At 41.1% G+C, this 24,034-nt stretch overlaps 2 protein-coding genes across 3 annotated transcripts in view; both read left to right on the forward strand.

Moving 5' to 3' along the window:
* LOC123758499 (ABC transporter G family member 6) overlaps nt 1-12,964 on the forward strand; it is a 75,336-nt gene extending 62,372 nt beyond the window's left edge. The window contains exons 19-29 of the mRNA XM_069323018.1: nt 1,579-1,765; nt 2,836-3,006; nt 3,406-3,644; nt 4,579-4,786; nt 6,706-6,737; nt 9,221-9,326; nt 9,525-9,749; nt 10,527-10,662; nt 10,932-11,037; nt 11,753-11,853; nt 12,202-12,964. Coding sequence (XP_069179119.1) covers nt 1,579-1,765; nt 2,836-3,006; nt 3,406-3,644; nt 4,579-4,786; nt 6,706-6,737; nt 9,221-9,326; nt 9,525-9,749; nt 10,527-10,662; nt 10,932-11,037; nt 11,753-11,853; nt 12,202-12,374 — 1,684 coding nt within the window. The 3' untranslated portion in view covers nt 12,375-12,964. The remainder of the gene's footprint in view (nt 1-1,578; nt 1,766-2,835; nt 3,007-3,405; nt 3,645-4,578; nt 4,787-6,705; nt 6,738-9,220; nt 9,327-9,524; nt 9,750-10,526; nt 10,663-10,931; nt 11,038-11,752; nt 11,854-12,201) is intronic.
* A 3,831-nt stretch (nt 12,965-16,795) lies between these two features.
* Max (MYC associated factor X) overlaps nt 16,796-24,034 on the forward strand; it is a 28,294-nt gene continuing 21,055 nt past the window's right edge. The window contains exon 1 of one of the 2 annotated variants that reach the window (XM_045742697.2): nt 16,796-17,089. In XM_045742697.2, the coding sequence (XP_045598653.1) occupies nt 17,051-17,089 (39 nt within the window). In that variant the 5' untranslated portion in view covers nt 16,796-17,050. The remainder of the gene's footprint in view (nt 17,090-24,034) is intronic. The other variant, XM_045742696.2, reaches the window with a different exon arrangement.

A 24,034-nucleotide genomic window follows, 5' to 3' on the forward strand; every position in this document is an offset into this window, starting at 1 on the left:
TATTAATTATGATAACAGTTCATTTCAAATTAATTCCATCTCATGTTGGCCTCCGAATGCATGACCGAGCCCAACAACCAGACAAAGACGATGACCAGACCACACACTAGAATGTGATGGGACGACGACGTTTCGACTTGAGGATGGTCTAGGACGGACCGAAACGTCGTCGTCCCTTCACATTCTAGTGTGTGGTCTGGTCAACATACTTCAGCCACGTTATTGTGACTCATCGCCTGCATACAATACGGGGTGATACAGATATTGATGACTTTATAGATAGAGCTAGTACATACAATGCCTAAAGCCACTATTACGCAAAGCGTTTCGGGCAGCACACACCTGGGTCACACTTTTGTTCGGCTTAGATTCGATTATAGATATCTCTGGGAGGCTGCATTACCCCATTGATGGGATCCTAACCCATGTGTGTAAACTATGAAAAGCTGATTCCACATCTGCACGCGGAAATAACTCCGTATGAAGGGAAGGGAACTAGCTATCACGGGGAAGATTGATTGGTAATGATTAAGCTACCCCCAAGAGGAGGCACGGGCATGAATAGCCCGTAAATCAGGGAGAAAGCGCCATTACGACTATGTAGTCAGGCACTACGGGCTCACCATAGCCCGTGTTACTTGGAACTTTTTGTTCCAGGTAGCGAATCTTTAACAACAACAACAACAAGACTTTGTAGTACTTGGAAGGGGTCAGGATAAGGATTTAGGATGGGACGGGGGGGGGGGGGAAGGAATGATGCCCAACCACTTGGACGGTCGGGAATTGAACGCCGACCTGCAAGAAACGAGACCGTCGCTGTACCGTGCAGCCCAAGTGGTTGGACTCATGAGAGGAGGAGGAGGCATGGCAGGAAGTGCAAAGCAGCCTGGTTGACCAGCTACCAACCACGAGGCCTGGTCAGAGACCGGGTCGTGGGGACATTGATCCCCAGAACCATCAACAGCCAGTAGACACCCCCCCCCCCCCCCCCTCCCACCCCCGCATCTCTATTTAATGGTAATGTCAACAAACCCGAATATTTCCAGATAGCTCATTTTACACATTTCAAGAAATGTTGAAATATTTCATCCAAAAACGAGAGAGAGTGGAGGCAGTAGTGTGTGGCGGCGAGTGTAAGCTTCCCACGCCGCCCACTAGTCTACTGAGCCGGGAGAACATTGTGACGCTATAATGACCTCACACATCTGTTGCATACCTTATACATATATATAACACACATTTTATATTATATGTTGGTTAGATTAGGATAGGATAAATTAGGTTGGGATGAGGTTGAGTTAGACTAGGTTACGTTGGGTAAAGTTCGGTTAGGTTAGGATCCGTTAAGTTAGGGTTACTAAAAGAGTGGAGGAAATTGATTTAGAGAATTAGCCATCCTCCACCCCCCCCCCCCACCCCTGCTAAATGTTCTCATTTGTATAACCGTTAATTTAACATTACTAAGAGAGCTTTATGGAGCTTTATGGGGGGGGTAACTGAAGCTTCAGCTCCCACACAGCTGTACCTTGGAGGGATTCAAGTGACACCTCTCTCTCTCTCTCCCTCCCTGGTGGGCAGCGGAGCAGGCAAGTCGACGCTGATGAACGCCCTGGCCCACCGCACTCCTGGCGGCGTCATCGTCGACGGCGACATCCTGGTCAACAGCCGTCGGGTGACGCGCTCCATGACCTCCCTGGCCGGCTATGTCCACCAGGATGACCTCTTCGTGGGCTCACTCACCGTCAAGGAGCACCTCACCTTCATGGTAAGGGGTCAAGGAGCACCTCACCTTCATGGTAAGGGGTCAAGGAGCATCTCACCTTCATGGTAAGGGGTCAAGGAGCATCTCACCTTCATGGTAAGGGGTCAAGGAGCACCTCACCTTCATGGTAAGGGGTCAAGGAGCACCTCACCTTCATGGTAAGGGGTCAAGGAGCACCTCACCTTCATGGTAAGGGGTCAAGGAGCACCTCACCTTCATGGTAAGGGGTCATCAAGACGGCTATATAGAGGGGCTCTCTTCTCGCCCAATCACAGCACTGCTCCTGTGCCAGGTAAGTAATAATAATAATAATAATAATAATAATAATAATAATAATTTATTTAGGAACAGTACATACATAGTTGCAGCGTTACAGTACAAACATTCTGTTTGATTTAAAGAAAGAGGTAGTACATACAATACCTAAAGCCACTAGTACGCATAGTGTTTCGGGCAAGGGGAGGTGGGGGAAAAAACACTTAGACTGAAACTTAATAATAATTGAACAACGTATAAATTGCGTTGAAAGAAAAAAAGTAAAAGGTAAAAAAAGGGGGGAACATGGTAGAAAATAACCAATATACAAGTTGGTCAACAAACAGCATTTTTTTTTTTTAATAGTAAGACATGGGTTGACATTTAGAAGTAAGGTAGGTTACATGGAGTTAATTAGGTAATACTTAGTTTTCATCTTAAACTGGTTGAGAGAGGTACAATCTTTGACATGATTGGGAAGGGAAAGTCCACTACGGGCTCACCATAGCCCGTACTACGTGGGACTTTCTGTTCCCAGTAGCTGAATCTATAACAACAGCAACAACTCTCCCAAAAATCTTTTGTTCTGTTTTTTCACGAAGCCTTGGGAGGGGTGAGGTGACGTCACGTAGTTTTATTTTTGTAGTTGAACTAAGTTTGCCTAGTATAATGCAAGTTTCTCCTCGTGTGATGCAAATCTTGCTTCGTGTGATGCAAGTTTTGGCCAAGATATGCACGTTTCGGCCACCAGTATGTGTATGAGAGAGAGAGAGACCTAATTAACCGACCCCAGCACTAAAATATGGCTGTACGGGCAGACGCGGCTGAGGATGGACAAGCGGCGGACCAACAAGCAGCGGCTGGCGCGGGTAATGGAGCTCATGATGGAGCTGGGGCTGCTCAAGTCCCAGAACACCCGTATAGGCGTCCCCGGCCACGACAAGTCCCTCTCTGGTGGAGAGCGCAAGAGACTAGCCTTCGCCACAGAGGTAACGCTTCCCGCCTCCTCTCCGTTTTCTCTGTTTTCTGCGTTAGCTCCGTTTTCTCTGTTTTCTGCGTTACCTCCGTTTTCTCTCTGTTTTCTGCTTTAGCTCCGTTTTCTCTGTTTTCTGCTTTAGCTCCGTTTTCTCTGTTTTCTGATTTAACTCCGTTTTCTCTGTTTTCTGCTTTAGTTCCGTTTTCTACTTTAGCTCCGTTTTCTCTCTGTATTCTAGGTTTTCACTGCCATTGCCAACTCCAAAAACGGGGAGGTAAATGTAACAGCCCCATAAGTGCAATTATGTACTATGTATGACAGTCAGTAAATGTACTTATTACACTTAGTATTAAAACGTACTGTCAGTTTGGAGGATGAGCTGTAGCCTGTGGGTGTATGTGTAATGCTTCAGATCCTGACGGACCCGCCGCTGCTGTTCTGCGACGAGCCCACCACGGGGCTGGACTCGTACAACGCCAGGAAGCTGGTGAGGATCATGAAGGACATGGCCACCCGCGGCAAGACCATCCTCTGCACCATCCACCAGCCCTCCTCGGAGGTCTTCGCCATGTTCGACAAGCTCCTCCTGCTGGCGGAGGGTCGCGTCGCCTACATGGGGTCTTCCTCAGGCGCCCTCGAGTTCCTTGACAGGTGAGGAGCAGTGGCTTCGGGGCCAGAGGCTTGAGCTAGGCCTGTCAACCTCTGAACGGTTGTTAAGGTGGATAGATCTCGGTAAATACTGATTTTGAAATAGAATTCTCGATTCGTGGAACAAATTACCGGGTAATAATAGAATAAGGATGGATAGATTGTTTCAAACGTAAGCTATTGTTTCTATCAGTGTACATACACCGAGGAGTTGAATATAGTTAAGTGTGTCTCATTAATCATAATTTAATTGAGAACAGTTAAGTGTCTCATTAATCATAACTTAATTGAGTATAGTTAAGTGTGTCATTAATCATAACTTAATTGAGTATAGTTAAGTGTATCATTAATCATAACTTGAGAGTAGCTAAGTACCTCGATTACAACCCATTCTCCTAAACAAACTTATAACATTGTTTGTTTGCTTATAACAAAGTATTTCGTTCAAAAATGGATTGTTGAACCCCCAAAAATTGACGAAATTTGACGTTTGCTGCAATTGTGTAGAGAGCATTACAAAAATAAGCCAAAGCCCAAATTTAAACACTTCTAGACCTTATATAGCGCATATATGTGTACTTTATTAGGCCTAAGATGGCGTATATTAGGCGTAAGAGAACGTATTTTAGGCCTAGGTTACTTGCTTTAGTTACATTTACATTTTCTTAGTATGCCATGTGAGGTAATTCATAGAAAACTTTAACTTTTGGGGAGAAACTCCAACAAAAAGGTGTCTACTTTTGTGTACGTTTGATCAAACAGTTGCTTATAAACACTATCATTTTAGGACGAACTGCACTGATCACAATAATTTATGGAATGTAGTTAACTCTAATATCCATGTTTCACACACACTTTGTGTTCAGTCTTAATCCATGTTTCACACACACTATGTGTTCAGTCTTAATCCATGTTTCACACCCCTGGTTGTGTTCAGTCTGGGCCACAGGTGCCCTGCCACCTTCAACCCCGCCGACTACTACATCCACACCCTGGCCGTGCTCCCGGGCCACGAGCACCGCTCCAGGGAACGCATCAAGCGGATCTGCGACAACTTCGCGGTGTCGGCTTACTGTAAGGACATTGACATCACCATACAGTACCAGGACAACATGAACATCTCCCAGTCGGACTCTGGCGGCAGTGTAAGATCCAACATTATGGTTGTAACTCATCTTGTATGTGTATACTTTTACCTGAATAACCATTTGATTTGTTTGACTGGAAATGGGAGAGGGGAGGGGAGGGTAGTTGTATGTGACTTTTCTTAGCTTACGTTCAGGTACGTTTATTGAGACAATAAAATACGTTTCAAAGGGATAGAGTAGCTTAGGCAATTTCTACCCCCCTCCCTCGTAATTTAAATCATTGTGTCGGGATAGGCAGCCTATTCCCCAGCACTATATAACTCGCTATTCGGACTAATATGCAAGACCCGATTTGCCTAACAGGCACAGTAATTTTCATTATTTTTAAAAAACAAATCAAATTGGTTTATTTGAATTAATATTATTACATTATATTAAGAACATGAATTACTGACATGTTTGATTAGGTTAGGATAGGGTAGGTTTGGTTTGGTCATATTTCTACGTTAGTTTTAACTTCAATTTAAAACAAATAAATTCATATATAATATAATGAAAAGCTTTATCATTCCAAAAGAAAAAAATATGAAAATATATAATTCCAGGAAAACTCGGCTTGTCATCAAATCGGGCCTTGCATACTAGCCCAAGTAGTGCGTTCTGGCTATTAGATACAACATATAAATATTGTACCTAATATATATATATATATGTCGTACCTAGTAGCCAGAACTCACTTTTTGGCTTACTATGCAAGGCCCGATTTGCCTAATAAGCCAAGTTTTCATGAATTAATTGTTTTTCGACTACCTAACCTACCTAACCTAACCTAACCTAACTTTTTCGGCTACCTAACCAAACCTAACCTATAAAGATAGGTTAGGTTAGGTTAGGTAGGGTTGGTTAGGTTCGGTCATATATCTACGTTAATTTTAACTCCAATAAAAAAAATTGACCTCATACATAATGAAATGGGTAGCTTTATCATTTCATAAGAAAAAAATTTGAAAAAATATATTAATTCAGAAAAACTTGGGTTATTAGGCAAATCGGGCCTTGCATAGTAGGCCAAAAAGTGAGTTCTGGCTACTAGGTACGACATATATATATATATATATATATATATATATATATATATATATATATATATATATATATATATGTCGTACCTAGTAGCCAGAACGCACTTCTCAGCCTACTATGCAAGGCCCGATTTGCCTAATAAGCCAAGTTTTCATGAATTAATTGTTTTTCGACTACCTAATCTACCTAACCTAACCTAACCTAACTTTTTCGGCTACCTAACCAAACCTAACCTATAAAGATAGGTTAGGTTAGGTTAGGTAGGGTTGGTTAGGTTCGGTCATATATCTACGTTAATTTTAACTCCAATAAAAAAAAATGACCTCATAAATAATGAAATGGGTAGCTTTATCATTTCATAAGAAAAAAATTAAAAAAATATATTAATTCAGGAAAACTTGGCTTATTAGGCAAATCGGGCCTTGAATAGTAGGCCAAAAAGTGAGTTCTGGCTACTAGGTACGACATATATATATATATATATATATATATAGTTTTGGTTTTGTCAGCGGTGTTTGTTAGTGTGTGTTTGCGTGTGTATTAGTATACTTGTGTGCCGGCGTGTGTTTACTATTTGTGAGTATAGGATCGAGGTGTGTTAGCTCCTGGACCCCGCCTTTCTAATCGCCAGTCGTCTCGAGTACTTACTACCAACCTGTTCTGAAAACCGGACTTTATCAACTAGGCTATTATTAGCACCCAGAGTAGTAGATATAGCAGCATAATATTTATGAAAGCAATATTACTTATTACTGCAAAATGTAGCTGCCTTTATTTTTGTAATCTTATGTATAACTGGCCTTATCCACCAATTAAGAAACAATAATGTCTTAGCTCCTAATAACTACATTACACATCTTGTAAGTTCTCTAATGGTATCCTTCTCCTTGCAGTACCAAGATGACGCCTTCTTTAGAAACATTCCGTAAGTTAAATAAATGTTTTCGTAAGCTTTACAACCGGGTACTATCTCCTTCTTAACAAGTAAAGCAATGCACCAAATAATAATCTTGTGAATGTATTGAGCATTTTTTTTAATTTGAGCAGTATATTAGGCACTGTTCTTACATATTACATCTTAATATTATTAGCAATGAAGCCTGGGTAGAGGCCGTGAAGCCTAAAGCATCAGGCTTGGGATGAAGCCTGATGCAGTAGAGGCCGTGAAGCCTGAAGCATCAGGCTTGGGATGAAGCCTGATGCAGTAGAGGCCGTGAAGCCTGAAGCATCAGGCTTGGGATGAAGCCTGATGCAGTAGAGGCCGTGAAGCCTGAAGCATCAGGCTTGGGATGAAGCCTGATGCAGTAGAGGCCGTGAAGCCTGAAGCATCAGGCTTGGGATGAAGCCTGATGCAGTAGAGGCCGTGAAGCCTGAAGCATCAGGCTTGGGATGAAGCCTGATGCAGTAGAGGCCGTGAAGCCTGAAGCATCAGGCTTGGGATGAAGCCTGATGCAGTAGAGGCCGTGAAGCCTGAAGCATCAGGTTTGGGATGAAGCCTGATGCAGTAGAGGCCGTGCCATTAGTGGTTTTCTCTTGAATAATCCTGAAAAGACTAATCCTCTATAATCTATATAGTATAGCATTGCTGAAGATAAATTTATAAGGGAACTGAATAAACACTTTTATTCTGTTTCTGAATAAAAAGTTTTTTATAGACACTTTTGCTCCAATTATGACGTAAATATCGTCACTTTAAGAGTTCCATTTAGATTCAGATTCAGATTCAGATGTTTATTCAGGTAAGGTATATACATACAAGTGATGTTAAATTAATGGATTGATATATAGATAGAGCTAGTACATACAATGCCTAAAGCCACTATTACGCAATGCGTTTCGGGCAAGAAAAACATTAATATCTAGAACTTAATACTAATTGAGCATAAAGAATAAAAGATGTTGAGAACAAATACAAATAAAGATAAAAAAAAAGGGGGAACATGACTGAAAAAGCAGCACAAATACAATAGGTTGACAAACAGTGTTGATTAAAAAAAAAGAAAAAAAAAAGAAAATAACAGACATGGGTTGACAATAGAGGAGTGAGGTAGATTACAGGGAATTTATTAGGTAGTGTTTAGTTTTTATCTTAAACTGGTTGAGAGAGGTACAGTCTTTAACATGGTTGGGAAGGTCATTCCACATTCTGGGCCCCTTGATTTGCAGAGCATTTCTAGTTTGATTAAGACGTACTCTAGGAATATCAAAACTGTATTTATTTCTGGTGTGGTGCTCATGGGTTCTGTTACAACCTTCTATGAAGCTTTTAAGATCAGGATTGGCATTATAGTTTAGCGTTTTATATATGTATAATACACATGAGAGAATGTGCAGTGACTTAATATCTAACATATTAAGAGATTTGAGTAGGGGTACCGAGTGATGTCTGGGGCCAGAGTTGGATATTGTTCTAATAGCGGCTTTGTGTTGGGTAATTAGAGGACGTAAGTGATTTTGGGTAGTAGAACCCCAAGCACAAATACCATAGTTGAGATAAGGATAGATAAGGGAGTAATAGAGAGTCACCAGAGCAGGGCGTGGTACATAATATCTGATCTTAGAAAGAATGCCCACAGTTTTTGAAACTTTTTTTGATATATTTAGAATGTGTCCCTGGAAATTCAGCTTGTGGTCAATGAGAATGCCAAGGAATTTGCCATCTAATTTGTTACAAATTTGGGTATTGTTTATTTTGAGATTTATAAGACTAGAGGATTTATTGCCAAACAGAATATAGAAGGTTTTGTCAATGTTAAGGGTGAGTTTGTTGGCAGTTAGCCAAAGATGGACTTTCTCTAGCTCAGTATTTACTGTGGCATTTAGAGCAAGAGGGTCAGGACTGGAGTAAATGAAGGTTGTGTCGTCAGCAAATAGAATTGGTTTGAGGTGTTGGGAGGCATTTGGAAGGTCATTAATGTAGATGAGAAAGAGGAGAGGGCCAAGTATGAGAAAGAGGAGAGGGCCAAGTCGCCATCCGCCCGTGTACTCTGTGGTGGGTTATCACTGTCTCCTGTACTCTGTGGTGGGTTATCACTGTCTCCTGTACTCTGTGGTGGGTTATCACTGTCTTTCCTGTACTCTGTGGTGGGTTATCACTGTCTTTCCTGTACTCTGTGGTGGGTTATCACTGTCTTTCCTGTACTCTGTGGTGGGTTATCACTGTCTTTCCTGTACTCTGTGGTGGGTTATCACTGTCTTTCCTGTACTCTGTGGTGGGTTATCACTGTCTTTCCTGTACTCTGTGGTGGGTTATCACTGTCTTTCCTGTACTCTGTGGTGGGTTATCACTGTCTCCTGTACTCTGTGGTGGGTTATCACTGTCTTTCCTGTACTCTGTGGTGGGTTATCACTGCCTCCTGTACTCTGTGGTGGGTTATCACTGTCTTTCCCTCTGTGTTCCCGTCACAGACAGAAGCCTGGCTGGCTGGTGCAGCTGTGGTGGCTCACCTGGCGCTCTCTCGTCGACTCCTATAGGAACCCAGCCATCCACTCCATCAGGATACTCCAGAAGATTGTGAGTACTGAAATGGTCACCGCTGACCGTTCTGGTTTATGTTATTTGTGTTATTTTGGTGTAGAGTGGGACAGATGGTCTAGCTGAAGATTATGACATCCCTTCCAAGTGTTATATAATCACACTAACTTAATGCTTTTTGGTTTAGGCTCATTTTTGTTGTAAATATTGAGTAATATTCGTTGATCTCACTTACAGCTGATTGCATTCCTGGTGGGAATTTGCTACACGAACGTCAAACTCAACCAGGCTGGCATCCAGGACATCGAAGGTGTGCTCTTCATCTTCATCACCGAGAACACCTTCCCTTCCCTCTACGGCGTCCTCAACATCTTCCCGCACGAGATGCCTCTCTTCCTCCGGGAGTACAAGAACGGCATATACCGGGCTGATACTTACTATCTCTCCAAGATGATCGGCCTTGTAAGAAGTAGCAGAAAAAGGGAATGCCTCATAGCCCCCCTATGAGGGGGGCTATGAGGCATAGCCTCATGAGACAATCTATGTCTCATCTCTGTTTTTATATATCTTATTTTTGTTTTGTTTACAAGTTTGCCCCGTTTGTTTTGTTTATTTAATGTGTTTAAAGGTGTTTTTTCTCACGTCTATCCAGGAGTCCATTTTATTACCATGGTTGATATTGTAGGGCTTAGGAATATGTTGTACTAAATTGCTCGAGTTCATAAGAGTTAGGGATCTTTTGTACTATCATGGTCTAGCTCGTAGATGTTAGGAATCGTTTGTACTACCATGGATGAGTTCGCAATGTTAGAAATATTTCGTACTGCCATGATCGAGTTCGTAGATGTAAGGAATTATTCGTACTACCATGATAGAGTTCGTAGTTGTTAGAAATCTTTCATACTACCATGGTCGAGTTCGTAGATTTGAGAATATTTCGGAGAACCATGGTTACGTTCGTAGGGGTTAGGAACATTTCGTAATACCATAGTTGAGTTGTATCCCAATACATGAACAAGGACTACAGTTGTATCCCCCATACATGAACAAGGACTACAGTTGTATCCCCCATACATGAAGAAGGACTACAGTTGTATCCCCATACATGAACAAGGACTACAGTTGTATCCTCATACATGAACAAGAAATGTACGTGTATCTGTGTACTTAAACAAGAACTCGTATACCAGTAATATAGGTAGTTGTGTTAAAGCGCTTATGTGTGTGTGTGTGTGTCAGATCCCTGGCTTCATCGTGGACCCGGTGGTGTTCTGCCTCATCTGCTATTGGATGGTGGGCCTCCAGCGACACGCCTACCACTTCTTCATGACAATCCTCGTCACCATCTTCACAGCCAACACTGCCTCAGCCTGTGGTATATACATATATTTATTTTTGTATTATCCTCTCAATCATAATATTTGCTATTTTGGCTTTGGTAATGAGGCTATTTCTTCATTCAAAATTGATATGTTCAATTTGTCTACTTCAATTCTATAAAGAATATTGTAGCATGCAATCATCAATCAACGCTTGCTTAAGCTTTATTACTTTAAGATCGCTGTTAGCTTTATTACTTTAAGATCGCTGTTATTTATCATTTGTAAACTGAAAGCTAGTTCTGATTACTCCCCTCTCCCGCAGGTTCGATGTTCTCCGCCATGTTTGAGAGCATCCCCTACATCATGTTGTTCCTCATACCCTTTGATGTGGTTCTCCTCATCTCCGGAGGTCTCTTCATCAATCTCTCGTAAGTATCAAGAGTCTTCATCAACAACATTAACCTGCCATTTCTTGACTGCAGGTTAAGAATGTTACGTTGTAATACACTTCTCGAGGCAATGATAGGTTGTGTAATGATTCTACGACTGGTTTGGACTTGGGTTTCAGGTCTGTCAATGTCTAATGGGTTATGAAGGTCGCCACAACAACTTACCAACCAGCATGTATACTTTAGTCCTGTACATAGTCTAGGACTAAGATAAACTCTCTGTACATATATATAGATATATACCGAGAATTGGGATCCATCTCATTATTTACGAGTTGGTAGCCTCATAATTTTAACCACTTTGCTGACCGATTTCCTATTCCGTTAGCATGGGTGTCTGCTGAAAACACACGCTGGATCAGTCAGTGGAGCAATGTGGCCACCTTGTCCCACATACCTGTGCAACATCATGGTCAGTGGAGCAATGTGGCCACCTTGTCCCACATACTTGTGCAACATCACGGTCAATGGAGCAATGTGGCCACCTTGTCCCACATACCTGTGCAACATCACGGTCAGTGGAGCAATGTGGCCACCTTGTCCCACATACCTGTGCAACATCACGGTCAATGGAGCAATGTGGCCACCTTGTCCCACATACCTGTGCAACATCACGGTCACTGGAGCAATGTGGCCACCTTGTCCCACATACCTGTGCAACATGATCCACATGTGCCATGTTTTCTGTCCTCAGATCAATGCCTTGGTTCATCGGGTGGGTGAGATACATCTCCTGGTTCATGTACAGCAACGAGGCTCTCACCATCACCCAATGGTCCGACATCAAAAATATAAGTAAGTTTTCCTTGCCCGCAATTTCTTTTTTGTATACCAAAAAAAAAGGTGTCTATTAGACAGCAATTTGCTCTGTATAGCTATTTTTGTTTAGGAAAATTTCATTAACTTGTGTGTGTGTGTGTGTGTGTGTGTTGCTTCTGTTGCAAGCGTTTCCCGGGGAGCAACAGGAAGTAGGTAACGGTAAGACGGTGTGACGGTGTAACGGTGTTTGAAGTACCACTTTAAGAGTACTTTGTAGACACCGAGAAATGGAGTGTACCTCCTGGTGTATTTATATATATAATATCCGTCTCTGTTAGTTTCAATAACACAGGTATATAATAGAGCCATTGTGTGCCCTGACAGCGTGCGAGATGCCCCCAGGAGTGCCCTGTATCAGCACGGGTCAACAGGTCATTCAAGAATACTCGTTCGACTCCACCCACCTCTCCTACGACTTTGGCCTCCTGACGCTCCTCTACGTCAGCTTCCATGTGCTCGGCTTCATTGGCCTCTACATGAGAGCAAGGAAAAAATAGAACATGCAACGCTTACTAGGATTTTTTTTCCTTTTTTAAGATCTATGTAAAGATATGCTCAATGTTAATAGTTTGCTTTTAAAGAGATTTATAGATGTCGTGCCTACTATAAGTAGAAGATTTCTCAAACTGAATTGTGTATACACACAGAAATCACAATAGCATGATGCATCAAATGAACAAATCCACAAGGGCCGTGATGACGGTTCAAACTTACGCCCGGGATGATCCCAGGCGCTGCCTTAGTCGACTAGGCCACGGCATGGTCAAAAGAATTGCAACCGGGAATTCCACTGACTTCACACAGATCCTGCAGCCTCTCCGAGACACAAACCCGGGGTTTTACACAATTCCCCCCGTGCACTCTGGCTCTGCCAACAAGCTGTTCCACCTCTTCGCCCTCACTTCAATACACACCCCTCATCACGGCCCTGGTGGATTTGTTAAATTGAGTATAAATATTGTATTGTGTTGAACAATAAATATATTCTCTTCTGCTCTCTACTTGACATTTTATATATATATGCTATTTTTTTCAGTATCTTTATATTGTAGTCATATTTTAAATAAAAAAACAATATGACTTATAATTATACTGTTTAATATATTCTAAATTTATATATATATATATATATATATATATATATATATATATATATATATACATATATATATATATATATATATATATATATATATATATATATATATATATATATATATATATATATATATATATGAACCACAGCAACCTTCCCTGTCCTCCAGTCTTCCCTACCATTCCCCCCTCATCCGTCCCCTCATCCTCCCCACCATTCCCCACTCCCTCGTCCGATGCCTTCCTAAATGATCTGATGTTCCCATCAGAAAATTGGGAACATCAAGTGATCTAATGTTCCTATCACTGAAATATAAGAAAAACAGTTAAAAAATAAATGAAAATATGAAAAAATAAAAAAAAATAACTATACTCACAAAATGAACAGTATGGTAAACAACACAGCTCAATTCCAACGCAATTCACACAAAATAATTAAATCAAAATGAAAATAAATAAAAATTCATGAAAATTCAATTTATCAATGCAATCGGAAACACTGAAATGGAATTGTAACATATTTAGTATAGCATGTGTGTTGCTCTTACATGCAACAGATGGCGCTGTTTTTCAAGAAAAGCTTAGTTTTACATGTCACAGGTGTGGCATCTATATTTATTCTTACGAAATGAACGGTATGGTAAACAACACAGCTCAATTCCAACACAATGTCAAACAAAATGATTAAATAAAAAATAAAATAAATCGAAATCTATGAAAATAAATTTATCAATGCAATCGGAAACATTGAAATGGAATTGGTGACATATTCAGTATAGCGTGCATGTTGGTATTATGAGCAACAGATGGCGGAGTTTTTCAAAAACGCATGTTTTTACCTGTCACAGGGGTGGCATCTATATAGTAGGTATATAAAAAGATGCGCCTATTCGAATGCAACGTTGTGTCAAAATTTCAAAGCAATCGGTGAAGAACTTTCGGAGATTACAGCGTGTGTTGCTCTTACATCCAACAGATGGCGCTGTATTTCCAAAAAAGCATGTTTTTTCCTGTCACAGATGAGGCATGTATATAGTAGATATATAAAAAGACGCGCCTATTCGAATGCAACGTTGTGTCAAAATTTCAAAGCAATCGGTAAAGAGGTTTCGAAGATTTCCCTCACATGAAAAACACAGTTTTTCAGAAAAAGCATGTTTTTTTTACCGTCACAGACGGAACATCTATATAGTATGTATATAAAAACCTGGCCGGATGCGAATGGAACGTTGTGTGAAAATTTCAAAGCAATCGGTGAAGACCTTTCGGAGATTAGCGATTTTGAACAAACGAACATTTCCATTTTTATTTATATAGATATGACAGTGTCAGACCACGGAGGAAAATTGAAACAGGAATTTCATTAAGTACTTTCGTATATTAATACATCTTCAGAAGGAGTTTTCATAACTGAAAACTCCACACCCCAATACTCTGCAGATTCAACTCCATCCTCATTATCTTAATCATAACATTTCTTGGGCATCCTAAGATAATTATCATGGCTTTATAGGGAGCCGGTCGGCCGAGCGGACAGCACGCTGCACTAGTGATCCTGTGGTCCTGGGTTCGATCCCAGGCGCCGGCGAGAAACAATGGGCAGAGTTTCTTTCACCCTATCCCCCTGTTACCTAGCAGTAAAATAGGTACCTGGGTGTTAATCAGCTGTCACGGGCTGCTTCCTGAGGGTGAAGGCCTGGTCGAGGACCGGGCCGCGTGGACACTAAAGCCCCGAAATCATCTCAAGATATGGCTTCATTTTGTACCTTCTCCAACTTGCCCATCCTACCTTTACCAAAACAAGAAATGACAGGTGCAGCATAATCAATAAGAGATCTTACAGTACTCAAGTGTATCATTCGTAGCACAGGGACTCCCACTCCCTTTCCACAGCATGCCAAGGCCTTCAGAGGTTGTAATCTCTTCCGACATTGACTCAACAGTCTGTTCATCTCAGCTTCCAAACTCTCATGGGTATAACCAACATATATGCCTAAATATTTATATATATTAACTCTCTCTATATTTTTACCGTTTATTTTTAATATAATAGGCCTCCGACTTTTACATTCAAACTTAGTTTTGTTTTCATTAACCACCAGTCACATATGGTGACACAGGTTTCCGAAATTGTCCAACACTGTTTGAACCTTTGAAATATCTTTGCCCTGAAACAAAATATCATCGGCATATATGATCGGAGTTACCCCATTTGAGTATCTCTCAGACGCTATCTTATTCATTAGTACATTAAACAGAGTGGGACTCAACACTCCTCCCTGAGGTGTACCGAGTTCAAAAGACCTCACACCTGACATACAACCTTGATACCACACCTGAGCCTTCCTTTCGTAAAGATAATCCCTATCCAGCGCAATAATCTCCCTTTAACACCAAGACCAGCTAATTCATATAAAATAACCTCTTTGTTGGCTTTATCAAAAGCTCCTTGTAAATCAATAAAAATTCTTTAATAATCATTTTCATTAGCTAGACATTTAATAATACAATCAGAGGTACTTTTTCCTCTGAGGAACCCGAACAAATTACTGGACAGCTGACCACCTATTATATATAAAAGTCTATTTAAAATGATCCTTTCCATCATTTTACAAAAACACGAGGTTAAAGACACAGGTCTGTACTCTCCATTGGCTTTAGGGATAGGGATAATCATAGCTGTTTTCCATTTACTGGGAATACTGCCCTCTTTATAACTAATATTAAAGAGGTCTAACAATGGGCTTTTCGTCATAATGGCAAGTTCATTAAGTATTTCATAAGTTACTCCATCCTCCCCATGGGCGGTAGATTTCCCAACTTTAATCGCCGTTATTAGTTCTTCTCTGGTAATACCTGTGCAAGTGACATCACCACTGTTACCTGCTGTAAGTATAAAATCCTTTCTTAGATTTTTCCAAGAATCTAATGACTCTCTCGTTACAGCGGTTAATGAACTAAGTTTGCCAATATACAAGTTGGTCAACAAACAGCATTTTTTTTTTTTTGTAAAAGACATGGGTTGATATTTAGAAGTAAGGTAGGTTACATGGAGTTAATTAGGTAGTACTTAGTTTTCAGATATGTTAAATATCTGAAACTGGTTGAGAGAGGTACAATCTTTGACATAATTGGGAAGGTCATTCCAGATTCTGGGTCCCTTGATTTGTAGAGCATTCCTAGTTTGATTAAGTCTAACTCTTGGAATATCAAATAGGTATTTGTTTCTGGTGTGGTGCACATGAGTTCTGTTACAACCTTCTAGGAAGCGTTGAAGGTCAGGATTGACATTGCAATTCAGAGTTTTGAATATATAGAGTACACATGAGAGGACGTGCAGTGACAATATCTAACATATTCAGAGATTTGAGTAAGGGTACCGAGTGATGTCTGGGGCCAGAGTTAGATATTGTTCTAATAGCAGCTTTGTGTTGGGTAATTAGAGGACGTAAATGATTTTGGGTAGTAGAACCCCAAGCACAAATACCATAGTTGAGATTAGGATAGATGAGAGTAATAGATGATGAGAGAGAATGTGGGTTAGAAATTCGAAATTTGCGCGATACGCTGTGCGTATGTCTTAAAAAACTATGTGTTCCAACACTGTGCCACACGTGTAAATAATGTAATACATAGTGTATTATAAAATATACATAGTGTATATTTTGCATATATATTAACAAAATGGTGATTCATTAAAGTGATACGAACTGATATGAAATGAGAATTGGCACGAGTTGTCCTGAGGTGAGGTAAGCTGGCTGGAGCGAGTTGTCCCGAGAGGGTGAGGCGGGCCGGAGCGAGTCGTCCTGCCGGAGAGAGCAGCGGCGGCGGCGTTCGCGTAGCGTGCGGGTGACGTCAGTGGTGCGTGGCGTCAGCGGGAGCGAGCGAGCGCTAGTGGCGGGGAGGACCAGCGAGCGAGAGTGTCTATGTGTATGTGTGTGTGCGTGTGTGTGTGTGAGTGAGGGAGACTAGTGCGTGGCGCTTCCCTGGGATCCCAGCAGCAGCAGTAGCCTCGCCATATTGATCCCGCAGGGGTGGACCGCGCGCCTCCCTCCGGCGGGAATGACCTTCCAAGATGAGCGATGAGGAGAGAGACATCGACATCGAGAGTGATGTAAGTCGCCCGCCCCCGGGGGCTCTCACCTGGGGCCTCAGGACTGGGGGGGGCTTTTGTTTTCCCTTCAGATAGCAGTAATTGTGGGTTTTTCGTCTCCCTCGACCCCTCCATAACTCCCACCTCGGGGCCCTCAACCCCCTCGGCTCATCACTAGGGCAATATTTTCGATTTAGGATTATTCTTTTTGGTGGGGTAAAATCCTTTGTCCACGGAGGCAGGTTAGGGGCCCTGATATACACGTGATGGTTGAGGCACTGGGCCCGTTGTGAGGGGCCCTGATATACACGTGATGGTTGAGGCACTGGTCCCGTTGTGAGGGGCCCTGATATACACGTGATGGTTGAGGCACTGGTCCCGTTGTGAGGGGCCCTGATATACACGTGATGGTTGAGGCACTGGTCCCGTTGTGAGGGGCCCTGATATACACGTGATGGTTGAGGCCCAGGTCCCGTTGTGAGGGGCCCTGATATACACGTGATGGTTGAGGCACAGGTCCCGTTGTGAGGGGCCCTGATATACACGTGATGGTTGAGGCACTGGGCCCGTTGTGAGGGGCCCTGATATACACGTGATGGTTGAGGCACAGGTCCCGTTGTGAGGGGCCCTGATATACACGTGATGGTTGAGGCACTGGGCCCGTTGTGAGGGGCCCTGATATACACGTGATGGTTGAGGCACAGGTCCCGTTGTGAGGGGCCCTGATATACACGTGATGGTTGAGGCACAGGTCCCGTTGTGAGGGGCCCTGATATACACGTGATGGTTGAGGCACTGGTCCCGTTGTGAGGGGCCCTGATATACACGTGATGGTTGAGGCACAGGTCCCGTTGTGAGGGGCCCTGATATACACGTGATGGTTGAGGCACTGGTCCCGTTGTGAGGGGCCCTGATATACACGTGATGGTTGAGGCACTGGTCCCGTTGTGAGGGGCCCTGATATACACGTGATGGTTGAGGCACTGGTCCCGTTGTGAGGGGCCCTGATATACACGTGATGGTTGAGGCACTGGGCCCGTTGTGAGGGGCCCCAGTGAGAATACTCAGGTCAGTGCGAGACACTCGGTAGGCTCATACATAAAACAATGATTCGAGTAAAAAGTTCATTATCAGGGGGTCAGCATTAGGCCTTATGGCGAGGCCTGAAGTATACTTTGGCCTCTAGGTGCTGCTTCCTGGTTTCTGGAGGAAGTTTACACATTGTGGGAAATAGAACCATCTTGAGGAATGTCTTGCTTTTCTCAGGTGTATTTGTAGAATTGCCTGATCAATTTCCCCCCATATTGGGAAATAATGAACCCTTATTTAGCAAGAGAAGTGTGGATTATGTAGAATAATGGGCTTCATGAGTGACTGCGTTATTTGAGTAGACTCATTGTGGAGCATGTCTCCAATAATGGAGGAAGGCCACTGGTACGGCACTATAAAATCTCCGTCCCAATAAACCCGAAGCATCTAATACCTGCGCCCATATTAAAACTAGGATGTTAACACGCCTCATGCTCATTTTGTTCGATATAAAACTAAATTTGATTTATTATTTCATTTGGTTTTGATTTTAGATTGGAGTGGGCTTGTTTAAAAAAAAATAGTAGCATTGATTGTGCTGGTTCAAGTTTTTCATAGTTCTTAGAACCTACTCTTGCTTCATCACAGGTTGTCTGCGTTAATATTGGTGTACATTGTGTGAGTGCGTGGATACTGGGGTTAGATCGTATTGTGTATTGGCATTTTGCACGCTGCTTCGTCACGGGTTCACAGTCTGTAAACTGTAATTTTGCGCTTCATATTTTGTAATTGTTCTAACCTGAAAGAATCTTGCATAATTAACAATGTTGACTGAACTCATTGAAAGCTAACTTGATTGAAATATTCCAATGTAATTAAAATTTTGTCTAGTTCATATATTAATCTTGCCTAACTCTAAAGAACAGTAATGTATTTTCTTTCCTTTCCTTTCTCAAAACTGTAATGTTGCCTATAAATATATTTGGCAAACTCCAAAATAATTTAATTCTCTCCCAAAAGTAATCTTACCAAGGATATTCTAAAGATTTCTAACCAAATCCTTACAAAACCTAACCTCAAAATAATTGTAATAAAACTCATATAAACCTTAAGTTCAGTTAAACGGGCTTGCTTATTTTGCATTTTGGGCAGAGATTTGTCTGCCGTAGAATAGCAGTAATAAAACAAATTATGAAAATGGTTAAAGTCCTATATGTGGCAGCAGCTATTTATAAATTGGCCAAATATGTATTGCGTTTATCTAACCTACGCGTCAAACAATCAAGTGATCCCACTTCTATTATGTTACCTGGTACAGTAATTTGTTCCATAGATCTACCACCCTATTTCCAAGTCGGTATTTATCCAGATCTTTCCTGAATTGAAATTTATCCCATTTATATCCATTGCTTTGTGTTCTGTGTAGATTTATTTAATAACTTGTTAATACAGTATCCTCTTTGTTACACCCGTCTATCCATTTTTATACTTTAGTTATCTCACCCCTTCACTCTTTGTCTTTCTAGAGAATGTAACTTTAGCTCTTTAAATCTCCTTTCATATGGAGGGTTTTTCATTCTAGGATTTTGCCTTGTCATCCAAGTGAATTTATGTCCATGTTGTAATATGGTGACCAGAATTGACCTTTCATAATGTAAATGACCTTGTTCTCTTTCTAACAAGAGAAAGATACAACTGAGGAATAGCATCAGTTGTTTTATTGGTAATGCATCTAGAAGTAAATCCAAGTCATTTACTCCTATTTCAAAAATTTATGCATTGGTATTTTTGGCTTAAGATATGTTAATCATGACCTCTAGATCTTTTTCACATTCAGATTTAGCAATTCATTTTTTGTGATGTGTGTCTATGTATGTACTAACACGTTGTACTGAACGGGGTGAGAATAGCTTGAGCTACCTCATCCCTTTGTGTGTATTTTACCTCAATAAACTTATTTCAATTTCATTTATCAAGCATATATCTGGGGACTTCATTACTTAGCCTCGAACCCCTACATTTTTTAGCATTAAAAAGCATCTGCCAATCTTTGTAGGCTGGCAGTAATGTAGGTTAGCAATAACTTTTGTCATTTTTTGTGTTATCCATTAAAGTGTAATGCAGTAATCATCCCTTGCTAATAATTATGAGTAATATTTTTTACAGCCACCAATCCCAGTGTTGTATTTTAATCGGCACTTTTAAGTACGTACTGGAATTACTGTACCATTTGTAGAAAAATGTAGATGAAGTCCTGTTTAAATTTGTTTTAATTTCAGTATAATAATAATGTACAGTTGTTTATTTAATGGCTGTAAACCATTTAGAGGCACTACTAGGTTATTCCAATTTTTATATTATAATATTTATTCTATTTTACCATGGTGAATCGTCTTTCCTTGAACCAAAAGCTTTGTACAGTACATGTTTTATTTTTAATAGTTATGTACAAAATTAAATTCAAGAATCTACTGTACAAGTGAAGTTTCAAAACAAGTTAAGCCTAGGCTTAACCTAGGCTTAATCCACTGATGGCTGAGTGGACAGCGCTCGGGATTCGTAGTCCCGAGATTCTGGGTTCGATCCTGGCGGAGGTGGAAGCAAATGGGCAGAGTTTCTTTCACCCTGATGCTCCTGTTCACCTAGCAGTAAATGGGATGGGATTTTCCTCGGATTTAGACGGCTGCTACGGGCTGCTTCCTGAGGATGTGTAACAACAAGGAGGTCGGGTCGAGGACCGGGCCACGGGGATGCTAAGCCCCGAAATCATCTCAAGATAGGCCATATTTGGCAAGGTTACCTGGAGCATACCTGAAGAGGAGTTCGTGAGTTTTTCTACTCTAGGAGTTAGGTCCCGAGTATGAACAAAGACACTTTTATATTAATATTTATAACTTAATATTGTACATGTTGCTAAAATTTCTATGTTGTGCATAAAGCTAACTTTGTCCTATGTATTTATTAATTTCTTTGCACTTAGGGCTGTGTGTTTGATTCCCATAATCAGAGACAGGAAGCCTGTTAACTTACCAAGGACCTCAGGATGCATCCCACGACAATTGTTGAACTCCCATGTACCTGTTAAACTGCTAGGTAAACAGAGGTATCTGGTGAACAAAAATTTTGTCCAGATGCTTCTGGACAAGGACAATTTTGTCCTGCTGTGGGAATTGAGCCCACGACCTTTTGGCTGTGAAACCTGTCTTGATATTAACCTGTTTTCTCCCATAAAGCTTATTTAACAATGTTGTACTGTACATCCATTTCCTCACTTTGTGTCAGTGAAAACTGTCTAGGAAACTGTAACAAAGACAAATACCGTACTGCTGACAAAGTACTGTATTGACTTTAGCAGCTCAGATACTGTATCTTGATACAGTATATACTGTACGTCATAGATGCATTCTTGGAAATTTGGGCATAAATCAAAATGCTATAAAATGCTCTGCTGTAAATGCAAAATTGTTTTCCCTTGAGAGTCAATACTCTGATGTGATGATGTATTCTTTGTCCAAAATCCATTAATTATGGTAGCATAGAGTACAATACATTTTCACTTACAAGAAATAGCAATGATGAGAGTGGTCGTTGTGCTGCGACTTTGTGTGGAGTGAATTTTAAGGGTTAGAGGCAATACAGTCTTTCATTTTATTGGGGATTGAGAGGGGACTCCTTGTAGGGATTGTTGCTGGGGCATTTTGTCTTTTGTAGTGTAGTCTTCTTTTTTTGAAAAATTTATCCAGACACATCGGGACAGCCGTCTGTCTCTCCTAGTGTATCTCCTTATTTGTGAGCAAGACAATTTCCGGCTCTTAATTCAAACGTCGTCAGCAATTGCAATGCATTGCTGGCACACACTGATTGGTCCTGGGTTTGATTCGTGGATGTGGGGGAGACATTTGGGCATGTTTCCCTACACCTGATGTGCTGTTCACCTGGGAGTTAGGCAGCAGTTGTGGATCACATAGTGGGAAAAAGTGAGGTGTTGGCAATGGGGAGCTTAATAAGCTTAACAGGCTTCCTGTTCCTGACAAAAGGAAACCATAAAGTTTAAATGCCTAATTGTTATTTTTCTCATATAATTGTTTAGAGGCTTCTGTGTCTTCGTCATTTGTTTTCTCATCTATTTTTCCTTGTTGATAAGTAGTTCATTTGGTAAGGGCTGTGCATGGCATTCATGCAATCTAGTTGTCATCAACTTCATCAAATCCATTGGTTTGAGTAAGCTGAAAATATTTGTCACTATTCAAAACATCTGAACACCTTGCAACACTTGGGCCAGAGTTATTCCTGCACATCATTTATAGTTGCCCGGGTTACTTCATTGCTTGATGTACCAAGTGTCCTGAATAAACGTCATATTACTATAATTATACCCAACTCTTTGTCTAGGACATATACTGTATTGCAGTGTTGACCCGTGTGATTATATGATTTGTGTAACAAGCCTTTATTTGCTTTAACGACTCTTTAGTCCACAGGTTGAAGTAAGGTTGTCATGTTTGGTTTCAAGAATACAGTCCATACGTTGTTAATGTGATCATATAGGTATGTAAGGTGACCTGGTGCTTTATCCGTGATCAGTGGAGCTTTGTTTTCCAGGCTGCTTTTGACAGAATGCTCATTCATGCACTTTCAATAATATAAAGAGAACCTGTCCAGGAACAAATCCCTTGTCGCCTGACAGCTGAGTGGACAGCGCTTCGGATTCGTAGTCCTGAGATTCCGGATTCGATCCCAGATGGAGGTGGAGACAAATGGGCAAACGGTTTCTTTCACCCTGATGCTCCTGTTCACCTAGCAGTAAATAATTACCTGGGAGTTAGACAGCTGCTACGGGCTGCTTCCTGGGGGGGGGGGTGTAACAAAAAAGAGGCCTGGTCGAGGACCTGGCCGCGGGGACGCTAAGCTCCGAAATCATCTCAAGATAACCTCAAGATACAGTATTGTCACCAGCTTTCTTATTTAAATGTCAAATGATAGAGAAATTATCTCTGGAGTAACCTCTCAGATCCCATGAATTCTCTAAATAGTACACCTATGGCTAAAGACTGTCACATCTCACAAGGCCTTGCCACAGGTGATTTTTAGGAACTTTGAAGCCTGGAGCTACAGTATATTCACTTCCTTGAGGTGTACTTTCTTGATGATATTCATTTGTAGCTTATACTCGTTTCTTCAGCTCTTCTTCAGCTTGGGCGAGTAGCCACTGCAATGATTTTTCACTACAGCATTTGGTGGTGTTGTTTGGCTGCTTCCTTTTCTGCACTCATCACTTTAACTGTCATCTTGATGTTGTGCAGGTTGTAATGATGCTTAAAATGGTCTAACCTCAAATAATAAGCATTTTGTGCATTATCATAAAGAAGCTCACTAGCATGTTCCTTCTACATTATCTTTATTAAAGTCGTTTAACAGTTTATCTAGCTTTATAAAAAGCAAATATCTTGTAACTTGAGGCACTTATTGAGGCCACACTTAGCACTTTCTTTTGTGTTGTCAGCATATTTAATAATTTAAGTAATTATACTTATTTATGTATTATACTTAATTATACTCGATTATACGTAATTATACTTAATAATTTTTGCCCAAAATGCTGTGCGTGCTAATGGCTTTACAAGAATGTAAAATCAACTTCATTTCTATGTTCTCTCTTAACCCCCACTGTACCTTCTTGTATATAAATAAATAAATAATGAATAAAATAAATAAATGTCTGCTCGGTCATTGGAGCCAGGCCTAAAGCCAAGGTAATCTGCATAGACCGCAGTGGAGAACCTACCTGCTTTAACGTTTGCATTTTCGCCTCTTAAATTAATGGCTTTCCTAGCTTTAGTTTTGAAGCACCACCACCAGTTGTTGGATACATTTTGCTGATGTTTGTATCTGCAGTTTCATAATGAATTGTGGATGAATGAAACCAGAATGGCTATT

Source organism: Procambarus clarkii, chromosome 11 (assembly GCF_040958095.1).
Source record: "Procambarus clarkii isolate CNS0578487 chromosome 11, FALCON_Pclarkii_2.0, whole genome shotgun sequence".
Taxonomy (NCBI): domain Eukaryota; kingdom Metazoa; phylum Arthropoda; class Malacostraca; order Decapoda; family Cambaridae; genus Procambarus; species Procambarus clarkii.